Genomic DNA, 13640 nt, shown 5'->3' with positions numbered 1-13640 from the left:
AGCAGGAGTGATTAGAAAATTATCATCTTCTTTTGTTTTATTCGTTTAGCATCAGAAGCAGCTAAACATTTTTTTCTCTCTTGTATGTATGTGAAATATCTGCTTTTTACTTTTACTCTCTTTATTCTGAGATTGTTTTCACGCCAAGCAAACCTTTACTGATTATCATATTTGAATTGTTCACTGTTCTTAATAGGGTTGAAATTCTTTCACTCTTAATGAAGATTTCAGAGTAAGAAGATGTCTGCTTCTGCAGCAGACATCAGGGTGGAAAATTGTAAGAAAAAAGAAGGAACACATGACAAATGGATTCAAACAAACAAAGAAAATTACATTAAAAGCAGAATCAAACAATTACTGAAAACTTTTTTTCTTCCTACAGTGATTTTGTAGGGCTTGAATAAAAGTCTATAATCTCACATTGACAAATGTTGCTGTTTCTAGGGTCGGCTCGAGCGTCCAGTTCAGCTGTGATGACAGCTACGTACTGCATGGATCCAAAAGTATCACCTGTCAACGGGTCACCGACACGCTGGCTGCTTGGAGCGACCACAGACCCATCTGCAGAAGTAAGTTATGTTGCGATGCTCACCGAAATAGATTTTTATCTCTTTAGGTATGTCGCAGATGTCAGAGATGTGATATCTGGTTAACACCAACATTAATCTTACCCTGGCAGATTCAGATTTAAAATTATGTTTCTTTTATGGGAAATGAGATGGGCATCTCTCCAAACATATCCAAAAAACCTAAAGGCTCAATCACTTTTGAAAAGAACAACCACAAAACATCAGTTTTTATTTCCTTTGTTAAAAAAGGCATGTCAAAATCATTCATACCATTCTCAATAATGAATTAGGAAATCTTTATTGGCATAACTGCAATCGAACCATTCTTTTAATTGCAAATTTCCACTGATTTTTCGACTACCTTTAGTGATGAGCTTCAAGTTGAAAGGTTTCCTTTCTATCCCTCTAATCTTTAAATTAACTTGCAGTCAGAAAAAAAAGGTTGATAGAATTTAAACATCTACATTAGATCTAAATCTGTGAAGAAGGATGAAAAACACTCAACTATAGATTTTTTAAAATATATAATGTATCTCTAAAAGCATTAGAATTTTTGTGTGATCATTTAATATTTTTATTAGGTATTAGAAAATATTTTTTCAAATATATCTCCAAAAGTCATGGTACAAAAAAATCTTAATAAACAAAATTGTATAAGCAAATATATTTTGCTAAATCACATAAAGTAAAATCCCAACGAGAAATAAGTTAGCATCCATGCAACTTGCAAGAATGTTTACAAATTAGCAGAAGCTTGATAGCAGGCAAATGCTAACTGATTAATGCTAATGTCAAATAACATCTTCATAGACATTTTCTGAATCACAAAAGCTATTATTCATGATATTAATGTTAAAAAATCTTCATATTATATTATATTAAAGGCTATGCTGAGCAGAGAAGAAAATAAGACGCAAAACAGGACCAAACCAATTTGCAAACACTTTTAAGTCAGTCCATTGAAGAGCATCCTAAACACCACAAGCATACTCTTCACCTTGAGGAGCTTTCCGCGAGTGCAGTTAATTTTAACATTTTATTCTAATATGAACGAGCACTGGACATTGAGAGCATTTTCAGACAAACTCTTTGTACCTGATGCAAAAACAGTCCTAAATACTTTCCAATGTGCAGTAGGAGCTTTACCTGTAGGGTAAAGAGAGTGAGCATGCATCAAGCCTTTCTTTATACACCTCTCCACCACCACCACCACCTACAAAACTTTAAACCTTCTAAAATAAATAAATGTAATACCTCTTGCCAATCTCAGCTTTAAATGTATGGCATCACTGGAAAGGCCAGAAAAGACTTCATCTACCTAAAACAAATAATAGGGGGATGATGGTGGTGCAAGAGCAGAAAAAAGGGCCCGTTTACGAAGACCTCAGACCTTGACGCGGTTGTAACAGGTTTGAGTCCCAATTCGAAGAACTTTGTCATTCTCCTTCTCTCTTCACCCGTTTGCTCTTTGGCAACTGTCAAATAAAAAAACATTGTGTACAGAAGAAAATAAAAACAAATGATAAATTTCTAAAGCAGTAAGAATAGCAATTTTGAACAAAATACTGACATTTTGTTTCCTGCTAACTTTTGACTCATCTTAAGAATCTTTTTGTGAATCAAAGCCTCCTTATCTTTTTATTCAGTAACAAGCAGGATACTATTGCAAAAGTTATTGAACTGACAATAAAAATATTTTCCCACAATATTGATCTGTTTTTCCACATAAACTATTTTCAAATACTGAATAGTTTTCAGGGCTTCTTCTATACGCTCAGATCTTTATTTTTTCAATTGATTTTTATATAGATACAAGTGTGAATATATATATATATATATATATATATATATATATATATATATATATATATATATATATATATACATGTTACTTATGAAATAGACTTGAGAGAAAGGTCAAGGATAATGATAATTTTGCCTTCATCATCTTGTTTTGCCTGATGAGACACTTTACCAAGTATTTTCCCCCTGAAGTTGCAGTGTTACACTAGATTTGCAATGCTGTAGGTAATACGCAATAGAACCAGTCCTGCAATCTCATCATAAAGCAAATACTGCAATCCAAATTATGATATCATGAATTTTTTATGTGTTTTTAATAGTTCTTCTGCTGCAGTGGAATTACATGGCAATGATCTTTTTATTAGGATTTAGCCCCTCAAACAATACATGTAGCTATTAAAATAAATATCCCTGTTTCTTCAGAGAGTAACATTGCTTATGGTAGTATTGTGTAACCTATTGTGATAAAGCCAACTCTGGATGTTGTGATACCTTAGTAAGCAATTTCCAGGTAATTCTTCTAAATACCTTTTCTAAATCAATATATTTTTGACGCATGTAAAAGTTATTATTTTAAGTACTTTCAATAAGCATTACTGAAATCCTTGTAGAGGAATAAGATTTGCTGAGCAATCTAATAACACTTTAATCCATATTTGTGATGCGGCATATTATAAATTACTGGATCTGAAAACCTGTTAAACCTCTTAAAGGTTTCCGATATTTTGTTTTTATTTGAGAGTACAAGTGTTATTTAAATGTATTCCTAAGGAGGCATGCAAACAATATAATTTGGATTTACATGATTTTATTTATTGATGTGGCAGAGCAATGACGCAAACTGTCCTAATGTTTACTGACAATACCCTGTTGGGTTTATTGCCACGGAATAAAAAGGCAGACAGCTGGTTTCGTACGCCCAAGTGTGCGACCACATGCACTCACAAACACACTTGTTCTGACAGCAAGTGTCCAAAGGATAATGTCACACATCTAATATCTGCAGCAGTATTGGCCTTGAACTGTTGGTGTGTGTGACGGACAGCCAGTCCCTGCACTGACATATACTGTAGGGTCCCTGTCACATCACGTTATGGCATATGTGCATACCATTGTGCGTGTGTGTGTGTGCTTGTATTGTGAATATATGGCTGTCTGTGACCTCGGAAACATGCCTAAAATCATGATACTGGCTCCTCCTGTCAGAAACAATTGGAAATTGGTGAGTGAGATGTGAAAACAAAACTTCCAATTTTAGCTTTATCTTAACACTTTCATCTGAAATGTCTCTGTTTTCTTGCCCCAGTTAAATTCAGTTAACCTGTAATTTTTTTTATTGATGACAAATTTCAATAATTATCTTATATTTCACTTTCAGTTTAGTTAATTTGCAGTTCAGATTATGGAAAATAGGAGTACAAACCTGTTTAAAGAAATAAGGATTGGTACAGTTTGTAGGAATACTAAACGTATAGATTAACCTTTAAGGAACAAAATACACAGGGACTACAATATGTTAAGTGCCTTAAATTAATTTAAAAATAAATCGTTGTCATGGAGCCTGTAAAATGATTAGCAAAGCCATAGTGGAATATACCATTGGAGGTTTTGCAGTGGGTATTTCACTATGTGGATTTAATTTCAAATTCTTGTCAGAAATCAATTAAAAGAAGCCATAGCCTTGTTGAGATTTGCGAAAAGCTAGATGCATACTGTGGGAAAATTCAATTATTTTTTTTTTCCGTTTGTGACTCAAATTCTTCCTATCTATGACCCAAATTTCCATTAAATATATAACTAACTTCATTTTTATTGTGTCTGATTTTGATTTGACTGTAAAGGTGTATAAATTTCAATAATACCAGGACAAAGTTAATTTAAACTGGTGGATTCAGTAAGAGAAGGCTCTGGAAGAAAAAAAGTCTAAATCAGTGGACTAACTTATAACATGGGAAGGCAGAGGTTAAAAATGTCTCCAGTACACTGCAGCTCTGGTGTATTGTATTATCTGGTGTGATCACTCTTCTGGGATTCAAACCCGTGAGCCTCTCTCATTCTCTGCTGAGACTTTGCTGTTAATTAGAAGCTGGTTTCCAAGATGAATTGCAATGAATGTGTTTCTGTGTGTCCGTGTAGCTGTGTGTGTCAAAATGTGTTTCAGCTCTCTTTTCTAATTAACAGTCTGATCAGTCATCTGGGTTCCTCTCCTCTCTTCCCTCTCCCTGCTGGTATTTTCTGTCTTTTTCCCGTCTCCTGCTTTCCTCACTTATTTTCTTCTTTCATTTCATCCATTTTCATGGTACTATCCTTCAATTTCTCTCCCTCTCTATCTTCATCTAACCTCTGTCCCTTATGTTTCTGTGAATTGCTTCTCAAAATGTGTGTGTTTACAAACATATTTACTTCATGCTCAGTCCTCTTCCAGCAAAGTTACTAGAGGGGTGAGTCTCTGTTACTCCGCTATAATCCTAACCATCATGGTAGCTAATTAAAGTTCATAAAAATATATGAAAAAGGATAATTTGTTCTTTTTTGGTTTGCTTCAAAAACTGTGAAAACCCCAGCATTAATCGACACTTATTTAACTTGAATGAATTTTTGATTCAACTTAAATTGGATATCATTGATAGTTTTTAGGTGTTATTTAATTCATATTTAGTAGTTCTTAACTACTCCCAAAGAAGAGGACGGGCGCTATTCATTTACAAACTGTCATGGCACAAAAATATTCAAAGGTGTTTTTAAATTAACTCATATAAAAACATATTTTCACTGTGGCTCTGCTGCGCTTCTGAACTGAAGGCTCAGACTATTTTATCAGACACTATTACTAATTAAAATTGGGACAATTCTTGTTTTGACAGACTATATTTTGCAGGAGTTTTTATTTTATTTTATTTTGCTGTTGTTGCCTCAATCTTTTAGCATCTTTTTTTCAAGACTTTGTGACTATAAGGGTAACTACGATTGGCCTGTAAATGATTGCCTTCATCTCAAATCTTCTCCTGTAGCCCGTACCTGTGGCAGTAATCTGAGAGGGCCCAAAGGCGTGATTACATCTCCTAACTACCCTGTTCAGTATGAGAACAATGCACACTGTGTATGGGTCATCACTGCAATGGACTCTGAAAAGGTAAGCACATTTTCCTTATTTAAAATTCACTGGACATCCTTTGCTGAAACTCATATAACATATAATGTAGTTTACCTTCTATAAAAAAGAAAGTCATATTCAGTTTTTTTCAACTTGCTATTTTAATTTGTATTAGTTCTTTTTAAGGTTCTAGTTGTATTCTGTAGAGCTGTGGCACAAGCTCTTGAGCCCACTGTGAGATGAATGTTCGGGTTTCAGGATAATTTTGCAGTTAAAAAATGAATGGCAGATATTTGTCATGAAGACCTGGATGGACTGAAATGACTTTCCAAGGACCAGCTCTGCAAAACTGCTGCATCATACACATTGCTGTCCATTTTAACTATTTAGCCCCACCGTAACTGCACATGAACATGATTCAATATGTTATTATTTGCAACACATAAGCAATGTGAATTATGGCAAGTGATCGTGGAAGCTTTTAGAACACAGCACCTGAAACTGTTATCTACAAATCTTAAAAATTAATTTTACACTTTTTTATGGACTTTGCCAAGTGTTTAATGTATATTACATTGGATTTTTATGTCACCCTACAGCTCTACATGGATAGGCAGGGATAGACAATGGCTGGCTGGCTGGATGGATGAATGGATGGATGGATAAATGGATAGATAGATAGATAGATAGATAGATAGATAGATAGATAGATAGATAGATAGATAGATAGATAGATAGATAGATAGATAGATAGATAGATAGATAGATAGATAGATAGATAGATAGATAGATAGATAGATAGATAATTTATTTCAATGTTCTTCTCTGTTGCATAACTAGTCTGTTATACCAGCAGAACACAAATGGCAAAAGTGGACTGAAACCCATCTAACAAACAACTTCTTACCAGTTTATTTTCTGAAGAAGATCAATTTTCTTTTCACTATCTGTTGTAGCCTTGGCATCCACATTGCTATCCATCATGGCTTGTGAGTTGTCAGAGTCATATTCTGGCTTAAATGTGCAGCGTGAATGCTACCTCTGTCTGATCTTGTCTTCACACTGTTTCCTATGCTATCTACCCAATCCATCTTAGCTAGATAGCAAGGTTGAGAAATTGAAGAAGAGTTTGTTTATCACTAAGTCATATCACATATTTTGAATTATTAATGTTGATTTTCAGTTACTCACTTTCTAAAAAGTTCATGGTGGATGAATGATGTGGACTCCATTCATCAGTGTCTTGTAATGACTGGACATGCTACTTGTCTGACAACTGTGGCAAAGGACCATGAAGTTTGTTCTGCAAGTGATGGGTTGCTGGTTCAAACCCCCACTTCTGCCATCTCAGTCGTAGTGTCCTTGGGCAAGACATATGACCTGCTTTGCCTGCTGGGGGTGGTGAGAGGGCCCATTCTAGCTCCAATTTAGCTTACCACTGTCAGTGTGTGAATGAATGGGTGAATGACAAAAAGTAGTGTAAAGCTTGATACACTGTTATACAAGCTCCATTTCTGTGATGTTACGTTATATTTACTTTTTAAAGGATCAACTGACCATCTAGGAATTAAATTTTAATGTTCTCTGACTGTCCCTAATTGGTCAGATAATTATTAGTCTCCACAATCATACACCAAGGGATGGCATAAGTTCCCCTTTCAGTTTCAACCATGTCATATCACCAGATAAGTGATGTGATGTTATCATATATATATATATATATATATATATATATATATATATATATATATATATATATATATATATATATATATATATATATATATATATATAAAGACAGTTTTACAAAGGGAATGCAGGCCTTGTATTCCTGCACTCGGCTCACTTGTCTTATACTCTCTGAGGTGGGGTTTCTGCTAAAGCAAACATTACAGCAAATGTTTTCATTAAATGGAAAACCCTGAAAGTATGTAGCTGTGTGATTTAATGTGACCGAATGTAACGGAAAAATGTACTTGGAGTCTTTTGGTGGCAAATGGAAATCCAGAAATGCACCCGAGTGAGACAAGGCAACAAAAGAGAGCACACTTGCATTAATACTCTGAAATCCAGCTTGTTTGGTAGGCACCTACTCCTTTTACAAAGAAATGCATTTATTATAGTTATTGTTTAAATTATAGCCAATAATATCATTTTTAATATAATAAAAAGCAATGGATGGTTAGTTGTCAATTCTCTATTGTCGTTGATAAAAAAAAAAATTGTGGAAAAATGAATAGATTATAAGCCTTTAAATACAGCTTTTCTCCTTGTGATTTGCTGCCACAGTCCAACTCCTGTACCTTTTTTAAATAACACACCACCACCCATTTCTTTTATTTCTCTAGTTGTATCTTAGTCTTTCCTTCCCCACACTTCTTTAACATTACTTCTGTGACCCTTCCTCTGCACTAAACTTTTCTAGTCCTATTTATACCTCAGTATATGCTGTCTTCCTTTTAACTTCTCTAAAATGCAAAGTTTGAGAATGGTGAGAGTGGAGAGATTGATAAATCAAAAAGAAGAGTTAGATGGCACTGAGTCCATTGAAAACTAAATATAATCAGAGGGTAGAGAGACCTTAAATGCATCTGAATATTTAGCCGGCTATAGTACTTTACATGCATAGCCATGCTAAGGAAGAAAGAAGTGAAATGGACTGACTGTCCAAGCTGGTACTTGACATGTGACACCCAGGTTTTTTTCTAAAGATGGATAGAAATGGAGTCCGCTCACCTCTGAGCTCTCAAAGACTAGGGCTGAGAAGTTGTGAGATATAATTGAAGAGCGACCACAGAAAATATAAAAGGCAGGCTGAGGAGTGGAGAGAAAATGACTTTTTGTTCTCCCTACTGTGTCTTTCTGACCTTGGCGGAGAGAAATGGCTCTTCGCAAGGTGGCCAAGGGCTTGTGGCAAGCTATGACGCAGTTTTATTGTATTACTGTGCAGATTTATATCGTCCACGTAGCTATGAGCCTCTAATGAAGTCTCTAATCTGATTTATACCAGCATATACCAGTTTACACTGGTGAGTAGGCTGCATCTTATGACATTTCTTTCAATGTGGAAGACTGTTTTAAACCAGAATTACTCATAAAATCCCCACACTGATGTGTCTATTGCTAAATGTCAAATTCTTACATATTGTTAAACTGCTAGGTTTCAGATGACAGTTTTTAATTTTAGACTGCAATGCAATACTCTATATATATATATATATATATATATATATATATATATATATATATGTGTGTGTGTGTGTGTGTGTGTGTGTGTGTGTGTGTGTATATATCATTTTATTTTTATTTTGGGGGTTTAGACAAGTTACAAAAATAACTCAACTGAAGTTACAAGATACAAGTAAGTGCATACATTTATATATAGTTTTCATTCTATATTTTGTCAGGACTCTAAACACTTGGACACATGTGGAGAGCCAGGTAACCCTGGCAACCAAAAACAACAATTAGAGAGGTGGATGACTATTTATATTACATTCTAAAGACCAATAAAAACGTTGATTTTTCACTATCTTAGTCTACTATTCCCAGTACTATTCCCAGTATTGCAGTTTGAGGGTTCGGATCAATAGGTCTGTGTACCACTTGCAACAGTGTTGAAAAAGTATTTGGCCAAAAGTTAGACAGCTTAGCACAGCTCCAGAATATGTGTGTCAGAGTAGCTCATGTTTGTTTACGATGTATACACAGAGGGTCAATATCAGGAAACACTTTGCTCAGTTACTGTCTAGACCGCAGTGAAGCCTGTGTATTACCTTAAATTGTATAAGATCATGTTGGGTGGAGAAAGAGGCTGAGTGTATACCAGTGAGGACTTGTTTCCATTGCTCCCCTGAAATGTCAAGGCGTAGTTCTTCTTACCATACTCATCTGTAGTGCAACAAAGTATTAAGGTCTACGAGTTGTGACAGTTCAATGTTTATGTTTATGCCCGTTATAGTAGCTGGATTATCCAAAACAAGTGTATCACCAACAGAATGTGCTGGAGAATGAGAATAGTTTACATTATTGTTAGATATAATTAAGCACTTTCAAATATTCAAAAGATTTGAATTTTTTAAATAATAATAATAATAATAAATAATAATTAATTTAACTTGTTCAGATTAAGGTAATAAGTTGTCTATAAATAAATTAATAAAGTAGGAAAGGCCTGCTCTATGCCAATCAGCAAATGCCTTATTCCCAAGAGAGGGTGTTTTTTTCATGATAGGCCCCAACAGTAGATTGAGACATAATACTTTCAATAATTTGCTATAATGCGTCTGAGGTTTTCTCCATATTGTAAGTGAGTGAGAAACCACTTTAATGTCAGTACTTTTAGGCAGTACAGAAGGTACATCTTTAAAGATAAGAGCTCTGAGGGAGGATGGAGTTCAGGAATTCTGTTCTATTTGCCCCCAAGATGGGTGTTCTTTCCAGAGTCAATATGACTTGATAAACTTTTCAAATTACATGCCCAGTAATATACCTGAAAGTGCAGCAAGCCTATGCCCCCTGATAATTTAGATCTCTGAAGGAATCCCCTTCTTATTCTGGCCTTTTTTATTCCAGACAAATTTTAATATCACACCATCTAGTTTCGCAAAGATCAATTTATTCAGGTAGAATGGTATACACTGGAACAAAAACAAAAATTTGGGTATGATGGTCATTTTAATTGAATTAATGCAACCTTCCAGAGTTAAGGGGAGATAGGATCATCGTTCCAGTTGAGTAACAGTTTGCTCTTGGAGTTTGATAGAATTTTGATTATACAGGTCTTCAAATTATTTTGTGAAGTTAATATTTATTGAATAATGAGTTAATATTTATTATACTTTTACTGACGTTTCATTTGTATACAGAGATTGAACCAAAGATTAAAACAAATCCCTGTTGCCCTTGTAAGGCCTGTTTGAGCTATTCAACAGTGATAAATGCATCCAAACTTTCTTTATTTTCCCAAGTAATCAAATGAGTAGGTAGAACTTTGAAATGCATCTATCAAACTAGAATCTCCCCTGTCTTTCTATTCTTCCTGAATAGAAATCCACAAAAAATTGAAAAAAGAATAGGATAGGTCCCTTGGATGGGTTCTTCTTTGTTGAAGACTAAAGAAGAGAGACTTCTTCAGTCTGTAGATTTGTAGGTACACTCAGCCTTACAAACAGTGCCTTTGCATAATGACTTAAACATAGACACACGTTATTGTATGCACAGATAGCATACAAAATAAGATTTTGTTATATACAGCTTACAACAATGTAATGAAATTGCAATTGAGATAAAATAATATTACACTATAAAGTGCAGCAGTGATAAGGATGTAACAGTGCAGGACAAAACAGTTTTTGAAAAAAAAAGTGTACAGAAGAATGTTCAACCATGTTTATAGTGCAAAAATAATGTTGCGAGAAAGGCAACAAGTATAAATTTGACAATCAACGCTGGTTGTTAACCTGAAAAAGAGGACCATCAAGCTGCAAGCTGATAGTGGACTGATGGCCACTTATCATCAGAGCATTTATGATTGGTTGGCTGCTTTATGGTCTGCCATGTAAAAGTTAAAATTTAAAGGTAATTTATCCTGAACTAAAACAATTATCCCCTTAAACATTCAGTGCTGCAAATGTTTATGTTTGCATGTTAACGGCAACGGTGTCACAGCCGTTGGTTATCTGTTAGCGGCTAGCATTAGCTTCCACATATTTCCTTATTTAACACCGGTTTAACGATAGTGAAGCAAATATTTTTGTTTGTAGAATATGACTTTGTGAAGCTAAGGTTTTGGTTAGCTGTGCCCACCAATTAAAAGGCTGTATGTCACTCCTTAGTCGTGGAAAACTTTCTTTACTTCATTGAATGCGGCTCTCATTTTCCCCACTCTGGCACTGACCTCATGGAATATATGTGCCTGGCATCCCTTGTATAAATGCTTCTCCTTTCATTTAGTGGAATCCAAAATCTTCGGGTTGTCTGCGAAGCAGAGGGGGCAAACTATGCCACAAACTGTAGTGGGATGCTCTCCTTAATTTGTTTCAATCCCAGGATCCTGTGGGCTCTGTCGATCACCAATTGAGTTTCAAAATTACTCAGAACATCTCAGAAAAATGTTTCGATAAAGGAGACGTCTTGTCGACTTCTGATCCCTCAATAACTCCACCTAGCCTCAGGTTGCGGGGCCTACGTCTGTTTTCTAATTTCAGGCACTGTTCTTGAAGATGTTTAAAGGTTTTTGGTAATGCTTCCTGGAATTTCTCTAGTGCCACAATTATATATAATGTCACCATTAGCGATTGACTTCATCATATGATGAATCCCTACTGGAACCTCGTCCAGTAGGGATTGCATATTAGCTTTGGTCTCGCTACGCCAAGTGGTTATATCTGTCTTAATCTCCAGCTGAGACTTTCCTATTTCTGCCTTGTTTTTGGCTAATACAACTTCCTTGGATGCTTGGAGTTCTTTATAAAGCATTTGTGGATGAGGGTACAAACATTTCGGTATTCTCAACAGTGAATGGTGTTATTGATTTCAGCACCTGATGCTGCCTTGCTTTGCACAATCTTTGTTTCATATAACCCTTGATGTTCAGTTGTTTACATTTATAAGTGTACACTTATAAGATTTGCATTTATACACTGCTCTAAAAAAATAAAATAAAGGGAACACTCAACACAATGTAACTACAAGTCAATCACATTTCTGCGAACTCTGTCCACACTGTCCACTTAAGAAGCAAAACTGATTGACAATCAGTTTCACCTGCTGTTGTGCAAATGGATTAAACAACAGGTGGAAACTAGAGACAATTAGCAAGACACCCCCAATGAAGGGGTGGTTCTGCAGGTGGTGACCACAGACCACTTCTCAGTTGCTATCCTTTTTGGCTGATGTTTTGGTTACTTTTGAATGCTGGTCGTGCTTTCACTCTAGCGGTAGCATGAGACAGAGTCTACAAAACACACAAGTGGTTCAGGTAGTGCAGCTCATCCAGAATGGCACATCAGTGCGAGCTGTGGCAAGAAGGTTTGCTGCATCTATCAGCGTAGTGTCCAGAGTATGACAGGCACTACCAGGTGACAGGCCAGTAGATCAGGTGATATGGAGGATACTGTAGGGGGGCAACAGCAGAACTGCTGGGTCAGTAATGGTGTGAGGTGACATTTCTTTTGGGGGCCACACAGCCCCCCATTTGTTTATTGTTGGTAGCACATGCTCTGGGTACAGGCTGCCTAAAGGCTCCTTCCACATACTCGGGTACACTGTGCACATACTGTCAGCTTGCCGTACTCTGCGCTGACTCTCCACGGATGTTTTACACTTCATAGTTTAGTGTAATGATGCCTTCATTTATTGAGGAAAATTCTTTCAATTTCCACACATTCTCCCAGTGGGACGAAGCGGCAGAATGGATGGTAAAATGTGTGATTAGCTAGCAGAACAACTAGAGCTGTTTCTTCTCCAGCAAGCTCCCACTGTACACCTGTCAGTGAGAACAGAGAGAGATTGTGATGCCGCGCATCCTTGCAACTGTCTGCTTGGAGCAGCTCAGTGTATCAAGCTCAGTTTCACATATAAAACAGTTTGATGTAAAGACTTCTTCCCACTGAGAAGTCATAGAAATTGAGCTCTGCACATACCTGAATGCGCAGCTCCGCAGAGTGAACTATACCCGAGAATGTGGGGGCCTGTACATGAATGCACTTCTAGTTCCGACATTACAGTCAGGCAGTCTTGTAGACAACTCAGGGGTCTGATCAGGAAGTGACATAGTGTACCGTAATGCTCCGACTATCCATTGAGAAGAGCGGCTTTGTTGCTTACCAAAGATGTACTTAAACATTTTAACAGATTTTTGAGCACACAGTACCACAAAAAATTGGTCAGGAAGCACAACAGTAATCATATATACGGTGCACCAGATTAGAACGTGCACCATCAATTTCTGAAAAAAAATTAAGGATTTTAAGTGCGCCTTATAGTCTGAAAAATGTAGTAATGTTCTAGGTTAAACTGTCGTAACAACAAAACAACACAGATATGACACTTACAGTACCTGATCAGACATATTTCTTGGTTTTCTGATGTAGGATTTAATCTAGAGGGGTGAATGTGGCCTTGTCTTTACAAGTAGCTCCATCACTTCTCAATCTGCTGATCCAAAGTGG

General features: G+C 36.1%; 1 protein-coding gene across 1 annotated transcript in view; it reads left to right on the top strand.

The window, feature by feature from the left end:
• csmd1a (CUB and Sushi multiple domains 1a) overlaps window positions 1-13640 on the top strand; it is a 176537-nt gene that overhangs the window by 136011 nt on the left and 26886 nt on the right. The window contains exons 8-9 of the mRNA XM_036147619.1: window positions 445-569; window positions 5384-5505. Of these exons, the coding sequence (XP_036003512.1) occupies window positions 445-569; window positions 5384-5505 (247 nt within the window). The remainder of the gene's footprint in view (window positions 1-444; window positions 570-5383; window positions 5506-13640) is intronic.

Source organism: Fundulus heteroclitus, chromosome 15 (genome assembly GCF_011125445.2).
Source record: "Fundulus heteroclitus isolate FHET01 chromosome 15, MU-UCD_Fhet_4.1, whole genome shotgun sequence".
Taxonomy (NCBI): domain Eukaryota; kingdom Metazoa; phylum Chordata; class Actinopteri; order Cyprinodontiformes; family Fundulidae; genus Fundulus; species Fundulus heteroclitus.
This window is presented reverse-complemented; position numbering and strand designations above follow the sequence as displayed.